Source organism: Tympanuchus pallidicinctus, unplaced genomic scaffold, assembly GCF_026119805.1.
Source record: "Tympanuchus pallidicinctus isolate F22 unplaced genomic scaffold, pur_lepc_1.0 scaffold1, whole genome shotgun sequence".
Taxonomy (NCBI): Eukaryota; Metazoa; Chordata; class Aves; order Galliformes; family Phasianidae; genus Tympanuchus; species Tympanuchus pallidicinctus.
The window spans coordinates 60,458,511-60,475,815 of NW_026294618.1; the positions used below are offsets into that span (position 1 = coordinate 60,458,511).

At 37.1% G+C, this 17,305-nt stretch overlaps 1 protein-coding gene across 3 annotated transcripts in view; it reads left to right on the top strand.

Moving 5' to 3' along the window:
* The window catches only part of RGS17 (regulator of G protein signaling 17), a 67,643-nt gene that overhangs the window by 27,505 nt on the left and 22,833 nt on the right, over positions 1-17,305 (top strand). For all 3 annotated transcript variants that reach the window (XM_052694553.1, XM_052694543.1, XM_052694562.1), the window contains exon 2: positions 10,169-10,312. In XM_052694553.1, coding sequence (XP_052550513.1) covers positions 10,194-10,312 — 119 coding nt within the window. In that variant the 5' untranslated portion in view covers positions 10,169-10,193. The remainder of the gene's footprint in view (positions 1-10,168; positions 10,313-17,305) is intronic.

Sequence of the window (17,305 nt, forward strand, 5' to 3'; positions counted from 1 at the left end):
GTTTTTAAAACTGGTGTTTAAAAAGTGACCATAGGAAGATAAATGATGGGTGAGTAAATCGTAATTGCTTTTGTTTTCTTTGTTTGTACTTCCATATATTCCTTCTGGCACACAGCATGCTAACTTACTCTCCATACTAGCTTCAGAATGTCTCAAGCTCCCTCAGTCTGGTATTTTGTGAATCTCTGAATTTAGAGATACCTGTTCAAATGTTAGGCCTTCTGTGTATCGTTCAGACATTTATGCTGTACCGTTCCATCACACCACTGTGATTAGGAAGAGTGATTGTGCTACAAGGGTCCACTATATGACATTGTGATGTACCAGCAGCCACATCAGTTTGTGGTGGTAGGAAAGTGAATTTAAGGGAATGGGGAAGCCCATCCTCCCAGATAAGCTAGCAAGTCAGAAGTTAACGGGGACTAAGGCAGTTAAGGCAAGTGCTCAAGCAATGAGACAATCAGAGGAGCTTGTCTTTTTCTATTTGTGAATCCTTCCAGCAAGGAAAGGGATTAAACAAGTATGCAAATAAAAAATAAATTAAAAAAAAAAAAAAAAAAAAAAAGCTTGAAGAGCTTCATTACTGTGAAAGTCACCATTGTGTTCTTTTTTGCTGTCAGGAAAAATTGGAAGGAAGCAGCTTCAGGTCTGTGACTGGTGGTTTCCACTGCCCAGGGATGTGTAAAAATGTGGAGTGTGCCTCAGCTTTTCCATGAGACCCAAGCAGAGCTTTTACATTTTTGACCAAAGTAAATGTTGTTGCTGAAATGTTTGTTTTGTTGACATATACATAGCTCAGGACACATGGAAATTGAAAGCTGTGCATCTATTTTTGTGTACCTCCATGCAAATACCAAAAAAGTCTCCCATACAAATACTGGTGCTTTTCAAGTCAAATAGTTGATACTGCTCTAATTTTTTTGCTCCAAAGTGGTTCTAACCCAAGATTTAGTGAAATAAACCCATGCTTTCTGTCAGATTTGCTCATTTTTCTCTCCATTTACCCATTGCCCTCAGCTCCCTTTTTTACTTCTGGCTGTTTGTTTGTTTGTTTGTTTGTTTTTGTGTTGTATTTGCTGACTGCCCACCAAGAGCAGAAAGGGAGAGAAGAACTCCTCTGAATCACTGCTCCCATGCTTGTGGCTGTGAGCTGGGGAGTGCATCTGTTTCAGAGGTTTGGAGTAACCCTGAGGAAGTCTGAGGACACAGTGCTTGCTGCAGATTTGGCACATTCACAAACTGCTGTTTAATGAGGAAAAGACACTTTGTAAGTGGGAAATCCTTGCATGTGATGCTGCATGTAGGACACAAAACTTGGAAGCAGCAGATGGTAAAGTGAGAGTCGCTAGGAGGAATGTGTGACTAACAGCAAGGGAAAGCATCATCCAACACAGAGCAAGATAGACCAGCAGAAATGCAGGAGTTCAGGCAAGAAGCCTTATCCAAGTATGGAAGTAAAAGCTGCTTCTCTGGAAAGAGATAAAGAAACTTTGTATTTTTTGTGGGAAGAAAAAAAAGCAGATGGAAAGGGTCTAAGGTATCTATGTTAGGAATAGTGCCTGAAACATAAAAAGCTGATACTCAGCATTAGGAAAAAAAAAAAAATCATGAGGTTTGTTTATTTTGCTTTCAGCCTAATATCTGGGCTCACAGGGAGCTCATACATTGCAAGACAAGACTGCATAAGAACTTGTAATTTCAGAAATTACCATGGTTCTTATATGCTTCTCTAATTTAAAAACACACAATTTATAGAACATCTGATTACAATTTGTAGTGAAGATTTGGCTGACAATGGTAGGTTTCTTCCTAGAGCTTCAATCTAAAAAATTAATGGCAACAGAATCATTCAGAAAAAAATCAATGTCTTCCTAAATTGAGAATCAGTTATATGTATAAAAGCATAAAAATTAAGAAGATGTATTTAGCATGTTGCAACCAATCTTGAAGGAACTCTAGTAAAAAACCGTATTTTTAATGATATGAATGACTGTTAGTCCATATCCCAAAAATGAGTCAGCTATCTAGAATATACTCAGGTAAGGCTGTGATTATGATTTTGTTCTTTGCAAAGCACTCTTATCATATGCAGTGACATTGCACTGATGGTGTAGAACCAATCCTAGTACCAGTAAGCACAAATCATCTTTATCTAGACAGTCACAAAACAGCAGAAAGATCTTGTCAGCTGGAAAGATAACTAAGAGATTGGCAGATGACAAGGAAGGGATGGAAGGAGATCCCTTCTATGTCATGCTGAATCATTCCTTGTACCTTATCAGATTCTAATTATAGACCCATCTTTTTTGATATATAAAGACCTGCCTATGATAGTCAAACACATAATGAAAGGCTTGACATGACAGAGATGTAATTATAATAATGCTGAGGAATAGTAGTGCCAAAAATCTGAGCCTGTTGCACAAGTGAGCGGGTGGTTACCCACACCAAGGGCTAGAAACCAAAAGCCCGAGTTTCCAGGGACTGCAGCTACAGACTTGGGATGGTGGTGGGGCACGCTCTAGAGTAATAGTAAACAGTGTCTTACACTATCACACAGATACAGCAGGTACTCTTAAAACAGAATTAACAGCTAAGGAAGAAGTCAGAAGAGAGAAGTTTGCTGTCTAGAGGAACAAGAAAGGTAAATGAGCAGAGAAAATAGCAGAGTGGAATCAAGGACTGCTAATAGCACAATGCAATGAGAGAGTCAAGGCTTTAAACTTAGTTCTATGAATCTAAATACCAGCATGGTAGGAAAAAGCACATCCCCTGCTGTGAGCAGAAACTGGTTTCCTCTCCCTTTCTCTAGTCAGCAAGCATTAGCACCAATCAGAGGAGCACACATACTATAAGCTTGCTGCTGTTCAATGAAAGCGTAGCTTGGAGGGAGGTTGGGATTGGAAGAGGCACAGGAACTAATGTGTATATGCACAACCCGAGCACTACTTTTTTTGAGGGTAAATATGTCAACAACCTTCCCTTGCTTTTCTTATTGGCAGATACTTGCTGCAGCAGGATCTTATTAAGCCTATCCATAGTGTGCACTTGCATTAAACTCCCACTGTTCCCAGCCATCCAGAAGGATGCTAGATGCCTAAACCTGTTGCTCCTTCCTGCCACCTTCTGTTCCCTTCCTCTTTTTCTGCTGTGCTAACAAAAACCTCTTTCTCTGTCACACCAATCTCTTGAATGTTTTTATTTTACTTTTTTCTTTTGTACTTTGATGTGTGAGGAAAGGAGGGTTGAAACACAGAAGGATCCAGTTAGAGGATATCTCAGAAGTCAGTCAGCAAGCCTAAAGTCAGCATGATGACCAAGTCATGTTATTACAGGAGACCTACTTTACAGAAGCCTCCTTGAGGCTACTTCTGTCTAAAGTTGAAACTTCTATTTCTGGAAGGAATGTAGGGGGGGTGTGGGGAAGTACTTGTATGAGGATGCAAATGTTCATTTTACAGTGAAGAATGATGATTTTCTTCATTTCGGAGACTGGAACCATGTCCGAAATGGTTTCATAAAATCCGTTTTCACTCTAAAGCCATTTTTCTAATGCCTTCGTTGTTTTTCAGTTCATAGTAACATGTGCATTATAAATGAAATTTGTGTGCATTTATTTGATTAAATGCTGCATCATTTTACAGTTGCTGCTGTTTCTTGCCTGTGGAAATTTACCAGTGTGGTCTTAAGTGCAGAAAATGAAGTTCACCAGCATTGAAGCTTGTTGGATAATTTCCTTGCACATACGAATATTTTTCCTCCTACACTTGCTACAAATTCTACTGACCCTATAACATTTCTTGATTATTATTTTTTTTTTTTCACTGAAACTTTACAAAATCTGTGCAATTGATATCACCAAAAATGACTTCTGGCTTTCCATACAGAAAATTGGCTTTAAGCACAGATAAACACATTTAGAAACCAGAACCCTAATGCTTGCAGTAAAGCTGTTTGTGTTCTCTAGTGTATCATAGTGTCCTTTTATGATGAATGTCATGGACTTTAACAAGCATCTATTTAATTTTTTAGCAACAAAGAAAGTAGTTATTTTCTCTCTGAGGAGAATATCTTTGCATCTTTCAAAAGCGTGGTGGCTTCATGTGTCTTAAGTCAGATGCAACCATGCCAACTACAATGGCATAATAGCAGATTCTCAATTGCGTAATAGGAGATTCGTTTTTGAGATGTTAAATACAATACATTAAAAAAAAAAAAAAAAAATTAAAGCTTTCCTGATGAGTTTTCTTTTTCCTTTTTATGGAATCTTTCTGAAGGCTGTAGAGTGCTCTTAATCATTTTTTTGTCATAATTTTGGTCACCTCATAATTTTGGTACAGCTCTTTAAAAAGCCCATACAGGCATCTCAAACTTTTCGATAATGTATATTACTGTCAGACTTAATGTTTTGTTTCTTAGCAGTAACATCTGATTCAGAAGTACAAATGTATATCTAGTTGATGAGTATTGTAGAAATTTCAGTTGGGCTTCCTAAGTTACTAAGTTCACCACAAAAATAATAAAAAGAACTCTCAGAAATCCTTTATGAGCACACAAGATGCCTAGAAAAGTCATAAAAAGAGTATTACAGTATGCAAGGAGAAGATTTCAAAATGTTAGCCAAAATTGCAGTTTTAAGTTAAATGAATGTTCATAGATCAGTGCTCTATTCTAGTGACATGTTTAGTGTCTTTTTAGAACTTAGACTTGGTGCAAAATATCGTTGTTTTTTGTTTTTTTTTTTTTAAAGAACATGGGAAAGCAAGTCTGTTAAAATTTGGAGTTACATTTCAAAGTTCTGACATATCTGCTGTTAAACAGAATGGTTTCTAGAAATCAACTTTGATCTTTCTTTATGAAATGTTTATTCTTCATGACAGAAATATTTAAAACTTTCCATAGTGCTGTAATTAATTTAAATTTTACAAGTAAGATACGTTCAGAGTAATTAAGGTGGAATTAAGGTTCCATTGTTACCAGTAGTTTCTAATACTCTTTAATGGGCTATAGATGCATTGAAATAAGTAAATGGAGCCCAAGGTAACTCAATTACATTGCTTCTTCTGGTAACCTTATTTTACTCTATTACTTTACATTTGTTTATTTGTGAAATATTGAGTGCTTGTCAAGATCCAGTGCTACAACAGAGAATATATCTGTGTTAAGGTATCTCAGATAGAGAACAAATGTCATTTCTTCATGAAGCATGTATAGGTAGTCAGTAGCACTTCAAAAGATAACTTTCTGCTGCCTTGATTTCACTATTCACTCAGTATTGCCAGGAGCACATTGAAATCTTTATAGCTCATGGACATTTGATAAGATCTTTCAGTAGTACCCCTTAGGCACTCCCTTAAATGAATGAAGAGAGCACAGAGAAAAGACTGAGTGTGAACAGCCTTTATATTTCGTGTAACAGCACAAGCATCTGTGAAGATCAGTAGAGTTGTATCTGGGGCATGTATCAACTGGTATAAGGTCTGAATTTATCTGAGCAACACAGATGATGTTTTGGTTCCTTAACTGGAAAAGTTAAAAGAAGCAAAGCAATGTAGAAGAGCTGATGTGCCAGGTCACCTAAGAAAAGTATTTTAAGAGCTAAGTTTCTTGCCTGCAGACTAACTTACTCTCTATATCCTTGTAATTAACTGCTCCTTTCTGAGGTGAGGTGATTTTATTCTTTTATTGCAAAAGTTTGACAAAAGACAGATTGCTTTAACAAATTCTGCTCCATTTCTGTCCTGAAAACTAAGCTACTATGTGTCCTACCTGCAACAAAAGACATAATGTTACTTGCCTACTGTACAGACATAGCGCATTTATCTGCACCCTCATACGATATCCCTTTTTCAAAACAGACATTAGGGTATAGCTTGAGAAGATATGATTTAAAAAAAAAAAAAAAAAATCAGTCCCTAATGGAATTGCAAGAGGTTTCTATGACTTTCCAGAACCTGAGCTGTTCCAGTGAATGCTGTTTCAATCCTGAGAGGGGAACAGAAAAGGTTACAGAAGGGTCGTGTACGTAGGAAAGTTACAACACTAGCAGATAGAGCTGGATGGGGCAGTGCCAATAGTAAAGTTCAGATAATTTGAAGGGCAGTAATGTCAGGCTGTTGAGGACACCAAACAAACAAATGTTCTTCTTTCATTAGATGATGGATATCAACAGAGCCACTGTAATGATGCTGCCTGTGCTTTGTGCTGCAACTAGCATCTTGGGATTTTCCCAGGAAACCATTTTAAAACCTAAGTATAAAGAGATGGAGAGACAAAGAGGTGGAAACAGAAGAAAAAATACAGGTGGAATTCAGAAATTACCTTCTTTTCATTTACTAAAGGCAGTGTATAGAATTTGACTGCATTCAGTATACAGTGGGACTTCCCAGTTAAAAATGTAATAAACAAAAGTTTTTTGTCAATTTTTCAAGCTGTCTTCCCAAGTTACACATTATTCTGTGCACAAGGGAATTTCTCTAGTAATTACTCCTGAGTACCCACAGGAATAAATGTTAATTACACCACTTAAACACAAAAATAGATCCTTGTGCCATCAGTTCCATGACTGACAGGAAGCCTTACTCCAAATTTCTAGGTTGTTTTTGTTTTGTTTTTTTTTTAGTTTTCATATTCCTCTTGCACTGCAATATTGAGGGTGCACAGAGAGCTGTAGGGACTTTCTTACTTTGAAGTTTATATGAGCTACCTGTCTCATAACAAGTATAATAAGCGCTTGCTGTATCCTGGAGTTACTTTCCTCAGCTGAAGAGTAGAGGCAGCAGATGTTGTGTGAAATGAAATCCTCCATGACTACGGTGTTGCTCTGAGGGACATAATATCCACTCATCCCCAAGAGAATAAATCAGTCAAGCAAAATGGAATACTGCTGTGATTTCTGATCAGCATAAATGGATATCGTAACACTACTAATACACCATGCCACCAAACAGGCTAAGAACCAGGTGCAAAATTGGCAGAAGAATCTTGAACCTGTGTTGTGATGGTCTGAGAAATCATAAAGATTATCAAGGAGAAATACTGCTTCTACTAGATAAAGGTCCACCTTCACCACTAAGCAATATTGCCAAGCTAGAGAAGAATGAAAATGTTGAAAAACATAAAAAGCAAACTGATATCTTGGTGACCTATATGTAATTTGTACCATTGTCCTAGAAGATCTGGTTAATATCTGGTCACAGTATTCTTCGTACTTTTGTACTAAATTTGGAATTGTTTTCATTAAAATAGTTTGTTTCATTAGACTGACTTGCTGAGTTAAAGATTCTAAATGTATTTGCCCTACCTTGGAACAAGGCGCCAAATAGAAATCCTGTGTCTGTGATTCAGTTCCTGAATATACTCAAGAATTAAGATATTCCTGCTTCTGCATCATAAATAATCTAACAGAATCAAATACAGTCTGGCATAGATGACATCTGATATTTGGAAATGCAACATGAAACCTAAATATTATGAAACTAAAGTTTCCGCTCAGCCTACTTCATCCACAGTAAATGTATTTATTGTTTTGCACCATGGGGTGGAATTTTCACATTCCTGATAGCTTTAGATTAGAAGAGCTTTAGAAAAAGCTCTTTAGAAAAGCTTTAGAAAAAGATGTAATGCTAGTTATAGCAAAGGGCTGATATGTGGTCAGGAACAGGATGCTTCATGGCTCATACTCAGAGGATAGCAAGGTAAGAAGTACCACTCTAATGACCAGCTAGCCTATGCTCTGAGCATCCTTGGAGAACACTGTGTCCAGAAATGCTTTGCACTGAAGGTCCATGATTCCTCACAGCACCATGTAGTGCCAGACTTGCAAGACTCTGTGAAGGTTGGATATGCAATCAATGGTAGAATTTGCTTGGCAAGGCTGAGGACATGGACCACCCCTGTGAAAACACAATTCTCTCTCTGCCCCAAGATATGCCTGGCAAGGTGTGTTGAGAATTACAGCTGAATATCTCCTATCTGTTCCATTTGATGATCTGGATTAATTGTAAAATGTGTCTGCGGTTTTATCCCATTCATCAAGTGCCTGCACGAGTGCTGCTGCCTGCACCCTCAGGTGAGGAAATGAGAGACTGTGGGCTCTGCAGAAGCAAAGGCAGAGGGTCAGCTATCTCAGCAGCAGCTTGTGCTATGTTAAAGTTATTTTAAAAGTACTGCAAAGTCACAATTGTCATCAATATATCTGAATGGATAACCTTTATCCTGCCACCTTGTATTTATAATGAAGCAGGTTTTAGCCATTTTTCAGCAATGGTAATAGTACTTTTTATATATCTAGCTAAAAATGTGTAATAAATCACAATAATCTCCCTGGTTTCTGAAACTTATACGTCTTTGTGATTATATAGTAATGTTGTGAGAACCTCTGTCTTACAAGAAGCAAATGTTCCCTGTGAAAATATCTGGCTTTAATTCCTTTACCCATAGTTATTGCGCCTACTGAATTAAGTACTACTCACAGCATGGCACAACTATCTATGAAATAAATTAAATGCATCATGCATAGTCAGCAGAAGTTCAGCACTGCAGTTTAAAGAAAGTGGCTTTATGCTATCCTTATCTAAGTTATGCTTTGTGCTGCAGTACTTCTCCTTTGCTTCCTAACTACTGTAGAAATACAGGTGTTCTTCCAGTTGTGTCTAAGTATCTCATGTTAACAAAATGCAACAGATAGAAAAACAGGATTTTTTAAAATGTATTTTCAATCTTTAGTAATTCAGGAACAGTAATAAATAACATCAATAACCTAAGTAGGTAGTGAATTCTGGAAGTATATCTGAATGGTAGAAGTGCTGGGGTTTTCGTTCCACTTAAATAAAAACCATGTTGTGTGAAACAAATATAAACTGATTATTCACTGTTTAGTTTAACTAAAACACTGTAGGAATGACTCAGCTTTTCAATATATGCTGAAATGTTAGCTGCACAAGAAGTTGAAATGAGCACCAAACCTAAGTTATGTAGCATGGGTTCAAGTTCTAAGGCTTAATGTTTTTTGCTACAAGCCATGTAGATGCAAATCCTCACAGCTGTTGTTTGAATGCATGTAGAAGGAGTACAGATATACTGCTGTATGATATACCCCAGTGCCAAATTAACTTGAGCCCACCTTTCCTCAACACTCCTGGCTGCTGCAGAATGCCCTTGGGTAGGAGCGGAGCGTGTGCTGCTGACACCATGTCCTCTCCTAACCACATTTGCTTAAAACTGAGCTGCTTCCTACAGAATAAAATGTATGTTTGTTTGTTTGTTTGTTTTCAAAGACAGAAGTACTACATTTATTCTAATTTGCATTTGCTTGTAGTAACTGTTACTCTGGGAAAGCAACAGTTGTTGTAGAAAGATGTGAACCATTTAGAATGACACTGGCATCTAAACTTTCCAAAGTAATATAACCTGGCAATGGATATTCTAGCTTAGTGATGCATGGAATACTACTTCCAGCTGTATAGTGCAGGTCACTGGAAAGAAAATTACCTTGGCCTAATGAAATCTGGGGAAGACCAGCAATGAGCAAAAGCAAATCTTCTGACACCAGAAATAGTGCCAAAGCTGGCAGAGTATATTGGAAATACATATTTATTTTTCCTTTTATTTACAGAAAATAATTCTCAAGTAGCAAACCTCTCAGACATGTTGTAATCTTGGCTCATTATTAACAGACAGTCATTACTGCCCATGTCAATTTCACTGGTCTGACATAGACCAGTGAAGCCCATACTGACTTTAATTAATTAATTAAAATCACTTTCTAACTCACGTTTAAAGTGAATAACCATCTTGCCAAAACTTTAGTACCATGGAAAAAGCTCTGATATTCATATTGCAATGAACAGCTCAGACTCTAGCAAGTGCTACCCAAGCTGTGTAACTTGGTGTTCAGCGGAGTGTAGCAGTTCTTTTAGTCCATCTGAAGTGATAAGAACAGATGTGATTGAAAGGCACAGTAGTATAAGCTTATCACCTAAATGTGGTCTTCTGGAAACTGCTTTTCTGACAGAACTATGACCTGGATAGCAGAGTTGATGCTCACATGCTTCTGTTACCACAAGCTGTGAGAATTAATAAAATTAGAGGATATTATAGAAATGTGAATGTACTTTATGACGGTCTATAGTAATTCTGTACATCTCTTATGTCTGTGTTCTTATAGCCGCTTGGGCACTGAAGTAGCTGAAATGAGAAAGAGGCAGCAGTCACAAAATGAAGGAACATCAGCTGTGTCTCAAGCACCTGGAAACCAAAGGCCCAACAACACATGTTGCTTTTGTTGGTGCTGTTGCTGCAGCTGTTCATGGTATGTCCTGTAGTATATTTGGTTCCATATCCACAACAGGTAAACAATGAGGATGGCAAGTGCCAAGAACTGGGAGCATGCAAACTTTTGGGAGAGGATTGCTGCCAAGAGGCACAATTCAACATTTTACACAAACACACACAAAAAAACCCACATTAAATCATTCCCTAATTTGGCTGGACATCTTGTGAGGGGGAAGAGGAGAGAATAGTAAATTCAAGCTGTATTTACCCTACCTAAATCATTCTAAATGATAAAAAATCCATTAAAAAGCTAATATATGTGAGACTTCATACTGAATATTTTATATTTTGCATTCAAAATATGCAAGTTTTTTTTTTTTTCTATATTTATTTTCTGCTATTTCTTTTTTATATTGTAGTTCTCTGCATTCAGGAGGGAAAAAGGGAGGACTGTATTACCAGTTAGTTGTTAAATAATTTATAATTTGAAAATTTGGAATCACAGGATTTAAATTCTACTTCCACCAGTGACTGGTATATCAAAATTTTAATGGAAAAAAAGGCTCAGGAATTATGTTTGCTTGTCTATTGCTGAACAAAGAATTGGCTTGGAAAGTCAAAGAATTAAACACAGTTTAAGAAATAGCCTTAAATTCTCAGTATCTTGAGAGACATCAAGTCTTTACTTCTTACTGTTGTGAACGTTTAATGTTGACAGATAAATTAATTCACTTGCACTGCTGCTCAGGGCCTGTGCATCCTATTACCTATGCAGTTCAGTCTCTGGAGTGACCATTCCTCTGTGTATCTATATTATTTTCACTTGAAACAGCCCTCTTCCTCTAATATAAAATCAGAGCCTATTTGCTCCCAGTACATTTAAAAACATATACAAGTAGATATTTGGAACAAAGATGAGCAAATGCTCATGCTTTTATCAAGATATTTTGTTGTGTGTTAATTCCATACAGCAAAAAGGTAGAAGTGCTTTAATGGAAAGAAAAGGAAGAATGTTTTGCTACTGTTGTTTTCTGCTGTGTTTTAAGTTTAGCTGTACTGTTACAGACCAAAAGTCCATTGAGCTCAGCATCTTACCTCAAGAAGTGACCCAAGGAGGCTAGATGGGAAGGGTAAAAGAAGTGAACATCCACCTCCTTGTCCTTATCCCAGCAAAGCTCACAACTTCTGGGAATCAACAACTTAACGACTTCCTAACCCAGAAGTTTTATAGCCCTTGATGAATTATCCTTCATTAATTTTTCTAACTATGTTCTGAAGTGACTTCCTGAACTCGCCTAAAATTTTGGCATTTCAGGTATTCCTTATCAATATATTCTACTTTTGACCTGTGCTCTGTATCATCTGTTAATTCCTTTTTTTTTTTTTTCTACTATGAGAATCTACTATGAGATAATTTCATTTGATTCTTCTTTGCTATGATTCTGAGGAACAGGGAATAATTTTATTCCTAATGATCATTTTTTAAAATGTTCTGTTGTATCTCCTTTCATCTATCTTTTCTTCCATAGTCTTATCTGTAATCTGTGGTACAGAAATTGACCCAGTTCTTTATACTTATCTATTTGCTGTCTATCCACCTACCTCGTGTCTTTCTATGTACATTTCCTATTCTACTGTCTCCCATGTGACATGTGACCAGAATTTCTGCAGTAGTGTAGATAAGAGTACAAAAAATGCTTTTGCTGTAACACAGCAATTTTTTGTTCTAGTTTTTTTATTATTCCTAACATCTTGTTTGCTTTTTAACCATCCCTAAAATTACACTTTCATAGAATCATCCATCATGACTGCAAAATCGCTTTATTGAATAGAAATAGAATTCAACCTTGTGCATGTATAACTAGAGTTGGATTTTGCCTTACATACTGGAACATGAAAGATCGTAAAAGTATATCTAATTTCTAAAATTTATGAACATTTGGTTATATTTTTTAAGCATGCTACAACTCAAGAACCCTTATTTGACAAATATACTGTTTTGAAGCTTTCATGAGTTCTGTTACCCTTGAACTGCCTCTGCTACTGGGAATGCAATGCCATTAAGTATTTGAATGGATTATGCATACTAACCCTAAGAGCGTTTATTGCTTTAAAATATAGGACGTCCTTTCAGCTGCTTTGGTAACTGTTTCTGCTGTTTGATATCCTATCTTTCAGGAGTTCAGGGGGAGTTGAGTGCTAGTTTGTTGTTGGGTTGGTTGGTTTGGTTTTGATAACATACATTAGTTTGAAAATGCAGAAATCCTGTCAATTTAAACTAATTTTTTTGATTAAGTCAAAACAATTAGTCAAATTGGATAATGACATTGCTTTTATTTTCTAAAATGAAAAAGAGAAAATAGATAATGTCTTTCCCAATTCTGTCTACTATGATTCTATAGAGTAAACCCCAGAAGAGGGGAGATAGGACAAAACTTTGAGAAAGGCAATATGAAATGTTTCAGAATCAGAGTTAAAGCAAATTGGTTCTAGTTCCAAATTTGTTTGGTAAATGTGAATAATCCACGTGGTGTACAGATTACTGTTCTTTCTCCATCAACTTGCCTTAATAAAATAGAAAAAAATACAAAACAAACTTTGCTAGTCATTCATTATACAGGTGATTCTTGGTAGGTAATTCACCACAGTCACAATATAAGAAGAAGAATCATTGTAACAGCTTCTCTGGACCTATTGTAATTACTTGCTTTCTCTAGTTCCACAAGTATTTTGAGTAACCTGAATTTCTCTGGATACCAGTTTGGAAGTGTAGCTGAGTTCATTAATGTGATGATAATGCCCTTGCTGTCAATATCAAGATAAGAAGGCTTTTCTTCTGTTTTTCCTTCAGCTTCTTTGACTGTGGACAACTCTTATATCAATGTTCTTCAGTGCTTCAACTTCCTCACTATTCACAGAAAGGGAGGCGGTTTATAGCAAGAATCATTCACTTATATCTATTTGAAAAGTTAGTCCAACAGTTTGTATCTCCATACAAATCACTGCAATTCTAAAAGTGTCTTCTGTAAATCATGTGATGTTTGTTTCCTTTTTTTCCCTACCCTGTGTTAAAATCAGAATAGACATTAAGTCTTCTGTTTGCATAACAGTATAAGCAAATATTGGCACCTTTGTTTGAGGAAATAATACCTTGCCTAATAGAGCAAGCAACAGTTTGGATCCAGAAACTTTCAGCACATCTTTTTATAAACAGTCTCCTCTCATAATTCCTTCTTAAAGGTAACAAGCAATTGGAGCACATTACCATTATTGTTTGTTAGCCCCACAGGCAACTGAAACTTGCCCTTCCTTCCTTCCTTCCTTCCTTCCCTCCAAGTGGGTTAGGAAGAGAATTGGAAAGGTGAAAGGGATAAAATTTGTGGTTTAATTGCAGTTTAATAAGTAAAGCAAAGCTGCTTACACAAGCAAAGTGAAACAAGGAATTCATTCACTCCTTCCCAGGGGCAGGCAGATGCTCAGTCATTTCCAGAAAAGCAGGGCTCATCATGCATAACACCAGAAAGATGAACATCTCCCTTCTTCCTTCTTTCCCCCAGTTTCATTGCCATATGACATCATATGTAATGCGATACCATTTTGGTCTTTTGGGGTCAGCTGTCATGGCTGGATCTCCTCCCAACTTATTGTGCACCCACGGCTTACTTGCTGGTGTGACAGTTCAAGAAACAGAGAAGACCTTGACCTTGCTAGTGTAAGCACTGTTCAACAACAACTAAAATTTTGGTGTGTTTTCAACACTGTTCTGTCCACAAATCCTGAACACAGCAACATACCAGCTACTTTGAAGATAACCAGCTCCATCTTAGACCTAGTAAATCCATTGTCACAGATAATTGTCAGTAGAATAAGTTGCTCCATTTACAGAGCAGGTCTGGATCATTAAGGTTTGCTCACATTGGCTAGATGGAGATAAGCAGACTCTTTAAGATGGCATTTAATTGTTATAGGCATGGTCGGAATGTTGCTCAACTGGATTAAGCATTGAGCTGGTACCTTAGTGTCAGTAGCTAAGGTATATCCTTAATGGAGACAGTACAGTGTTTATAAAGTCATCAACAAGAAAAGGTTATCCAATCAATTGAGGCAAATATTTCCCTCTGGAGGTCCTCCTGTAACGCATTTCTCTCTCTGTTGATCAGATGTAGACTTTAGGTGTTTGCTTCAGAAAGGCTGCCTCATTAAAGCATCGAGAATTTTAGTACAAATCTCACCCTGTGTCTTAAACCCTACAAAGCACCATTCCCATAAAGAAGAAAAGATTTCTTCACTAGGCATAATTGATTTAGGTAGTTTAAGAGTGGCAAAATTTGCCATAGCTCTCCTAGAAGGACTGTATAATTTCCTCAACTGCACTGTCTCCAGAGAGCTAAACTATTAGTATTTAGTGCTATGGACTGCTTTGAGCTCAGCCCAGTGAATGAAGGGTGGAAGCCCATTATTTCGCCCTCTTTAGTGATTTGCCAGTTCTCAGAAACTCAAGGCACTAAAATGGGGACATTGTGTATTTTTATTTTGCTCCCTCTTTTGTTTCTCACCTAGACAAGGAAATAACAGCTGTTTGTCCTCTTCATTTCATAAGGTGCTCAATGAATTTCAAAGCTTTGAAACACTCTCATGCCTGGTTATCTCTCTCTTCTTTCACCACACACAGGAAGGTTCAGGAGATGTCCAGCATCTGCCCTGCAAGAGACTTTTTCAATGCAGGAGCCTGGGAACATCAAAAAGCTTCCTTGGAATAAGTGAAGCTTATCACACAACCATAGCTCATAGTTCTGTAGCTTATTTCAAAGGTCTGAGCTGCAAAGTCTTTTCCTTAAAAGGAGCCATTAAAGCAGTTGCTGAGGGCTCTTGTGGAAGAGGTGCTCATATGCCTAACAGTCTCTGAGTTGTGCCCGCAGAAAAGTTATGGCTGCCATTTGACTTCTTATGACCCTTTTGTAACTGGTTTCCCACACACAAGAGATCTCAAAGAAGATAGGGTATTTGCCAGCTTGGAAGAAAACAGGAGTTACTGTTGGCTAGAAACCTTCCCCTTCTAGCTCTTAAAACTTGCCCATAACTTCTGTGGGTTAGATCTGAAACTTCTTCCTGAAGGCTTTGCTACAGAAACATTTTTCTTTATTAAAGGGAACATTTTCCTTGCATGGGTTTAGTAGTTGACTTAGAACTACAAAAAGATATTTGTCACTTATGCCATGAATGCAAGGTGGCAGATACAGTTTTAAGGACTTATTTTAAATTATATTAATATATTTTTTTCTCTATGGGGTTCAATGTTTTCTTCCTTCCAACTAATAGATAGCATGAATGGTACTCTAAGTAAAATAAAATGAATGAATAAATGAATAAAATCCTTCACATCTCTAGTACTTTGAGATGAATAATAGATTTCCAGCACGTTCAGCATTTAGTTTGCTATTGAAAAATTAAGTCTAAGCTTTGCATGACTCTATACAAGGTAATCCTTGGGGTTATAGTTGTTGCTGCTTCATTTTGTTTAACTATGGTAGAAAGACTGGAGGGGAAGGAAATAAAAGCAAACAACAACAGCAACAAAAACTCCCGGCAATTTAATGCATTAAATTATACCCACATGTTCTGAAAGATGTGGAAAACAAAATCCGTATTCTGCTTCTGTCTGCAGCAGTTTTATGCTAGGAGCAAACTGGAGGGGGTGGGAGGGACATGACGGGCTGGTACACCAAGGCTTCGGGGTTTTGTTTAAGCTTTTAGCAGGGAAAAAAAAAAAAATCTTTATATTTGAAGCAAAAAGCACTCATTTTGAAGAACATTTTTTGCTTTTTTTTTTTTTTTTTTTAATGTATCTAATTTTTAAATTCTTCTTTTCCTCCCTGAATGCATAGGCTAACATATCTCAAACAGATGTACTCTACTCTCTGCATTCTATTTTCTTTTTTTTTTTTTCCCAAAACATCAGAGCTGAGAAAAGCAAATGTGTAAAGGTGCACTGGGAATTAGTGTACACTGCAGAACATGAGAGTGTAGATTACTGCTCTCTATTTTACCGAAACAGGTGTCATCTTTTAAAGTATTTAACAGAAAAAAATGTTTCACTCTAAGTGTTTTTATTCTTTCAAATATTCCAGGACTTCCTTCAGTTTTTATAATTTGTGGTTACAGAGGTAAAAAATGAAAACATTCCCCTTCTCTCATGGAGTATAATTTATCTTGAGGGATAGTGGGCTTAACTTGCTTGGGAACTTGTGCTTTGTGCCTCTATGGACAGCCTAGCTTGCTTTGCCCAAGGTTATCACATTGCAGTGGGCAGCACTGGTGCTTCCTGAGGATAAAAGCACTAGGTTTCCTGACAGGTAGAATTTAACGCTGGAAAAAATCCATTACATAACCTGTCACACACAGTATAAAGCAATATTTTAGAAAACTGATTTTAAATCACCTTGTCTTTAAGTCCACTGATCCTGAGTGGCAAGGCCATGAGAGAAAGCTGCCCTGCAGACATTTCTTTTGTCACAGGAATGCACCACGGGGTGAGCTTGTGGCAAAGACTTAAATGCATAGTGCTCAGAAATGAGCCTCTCAGTGATCCCTCAGCTACTTTAAAATAAGAAATCTAAATTCTTACCATTTGGAAAAACAAGCAGAAGACACTCTAAAAATAAATAGCTTGTCAAGTGTTCTTTTCATACTTTTGTAGACTATGTTAGTAAGTAAAGCATTTCTTTTCTCTTTAAAGCAAAAGAAAGAGATGATCTCTAGAGCTAAAACATCAGGGAGGAGAATCCTGTATTCCTAAAGAGTATGATATTTAATAGGCTCTCTCTTCTTTATAATTGAGACAGGGCCCTTCCTGCAACTCTGTGAAGCGGATGCGAAATGATACTGTTTGAAAGAGGGGAGCGTTTTTCTTCTACATGAATAATGCCACAAAGTGCAGACATATGACAGAGGGGTTTTCAGGTATGCTAACGGCAGCAAATTTCTCCAATACATTTTTTTCCTGCATCCACTTCTAGAGAGTAACATTCCT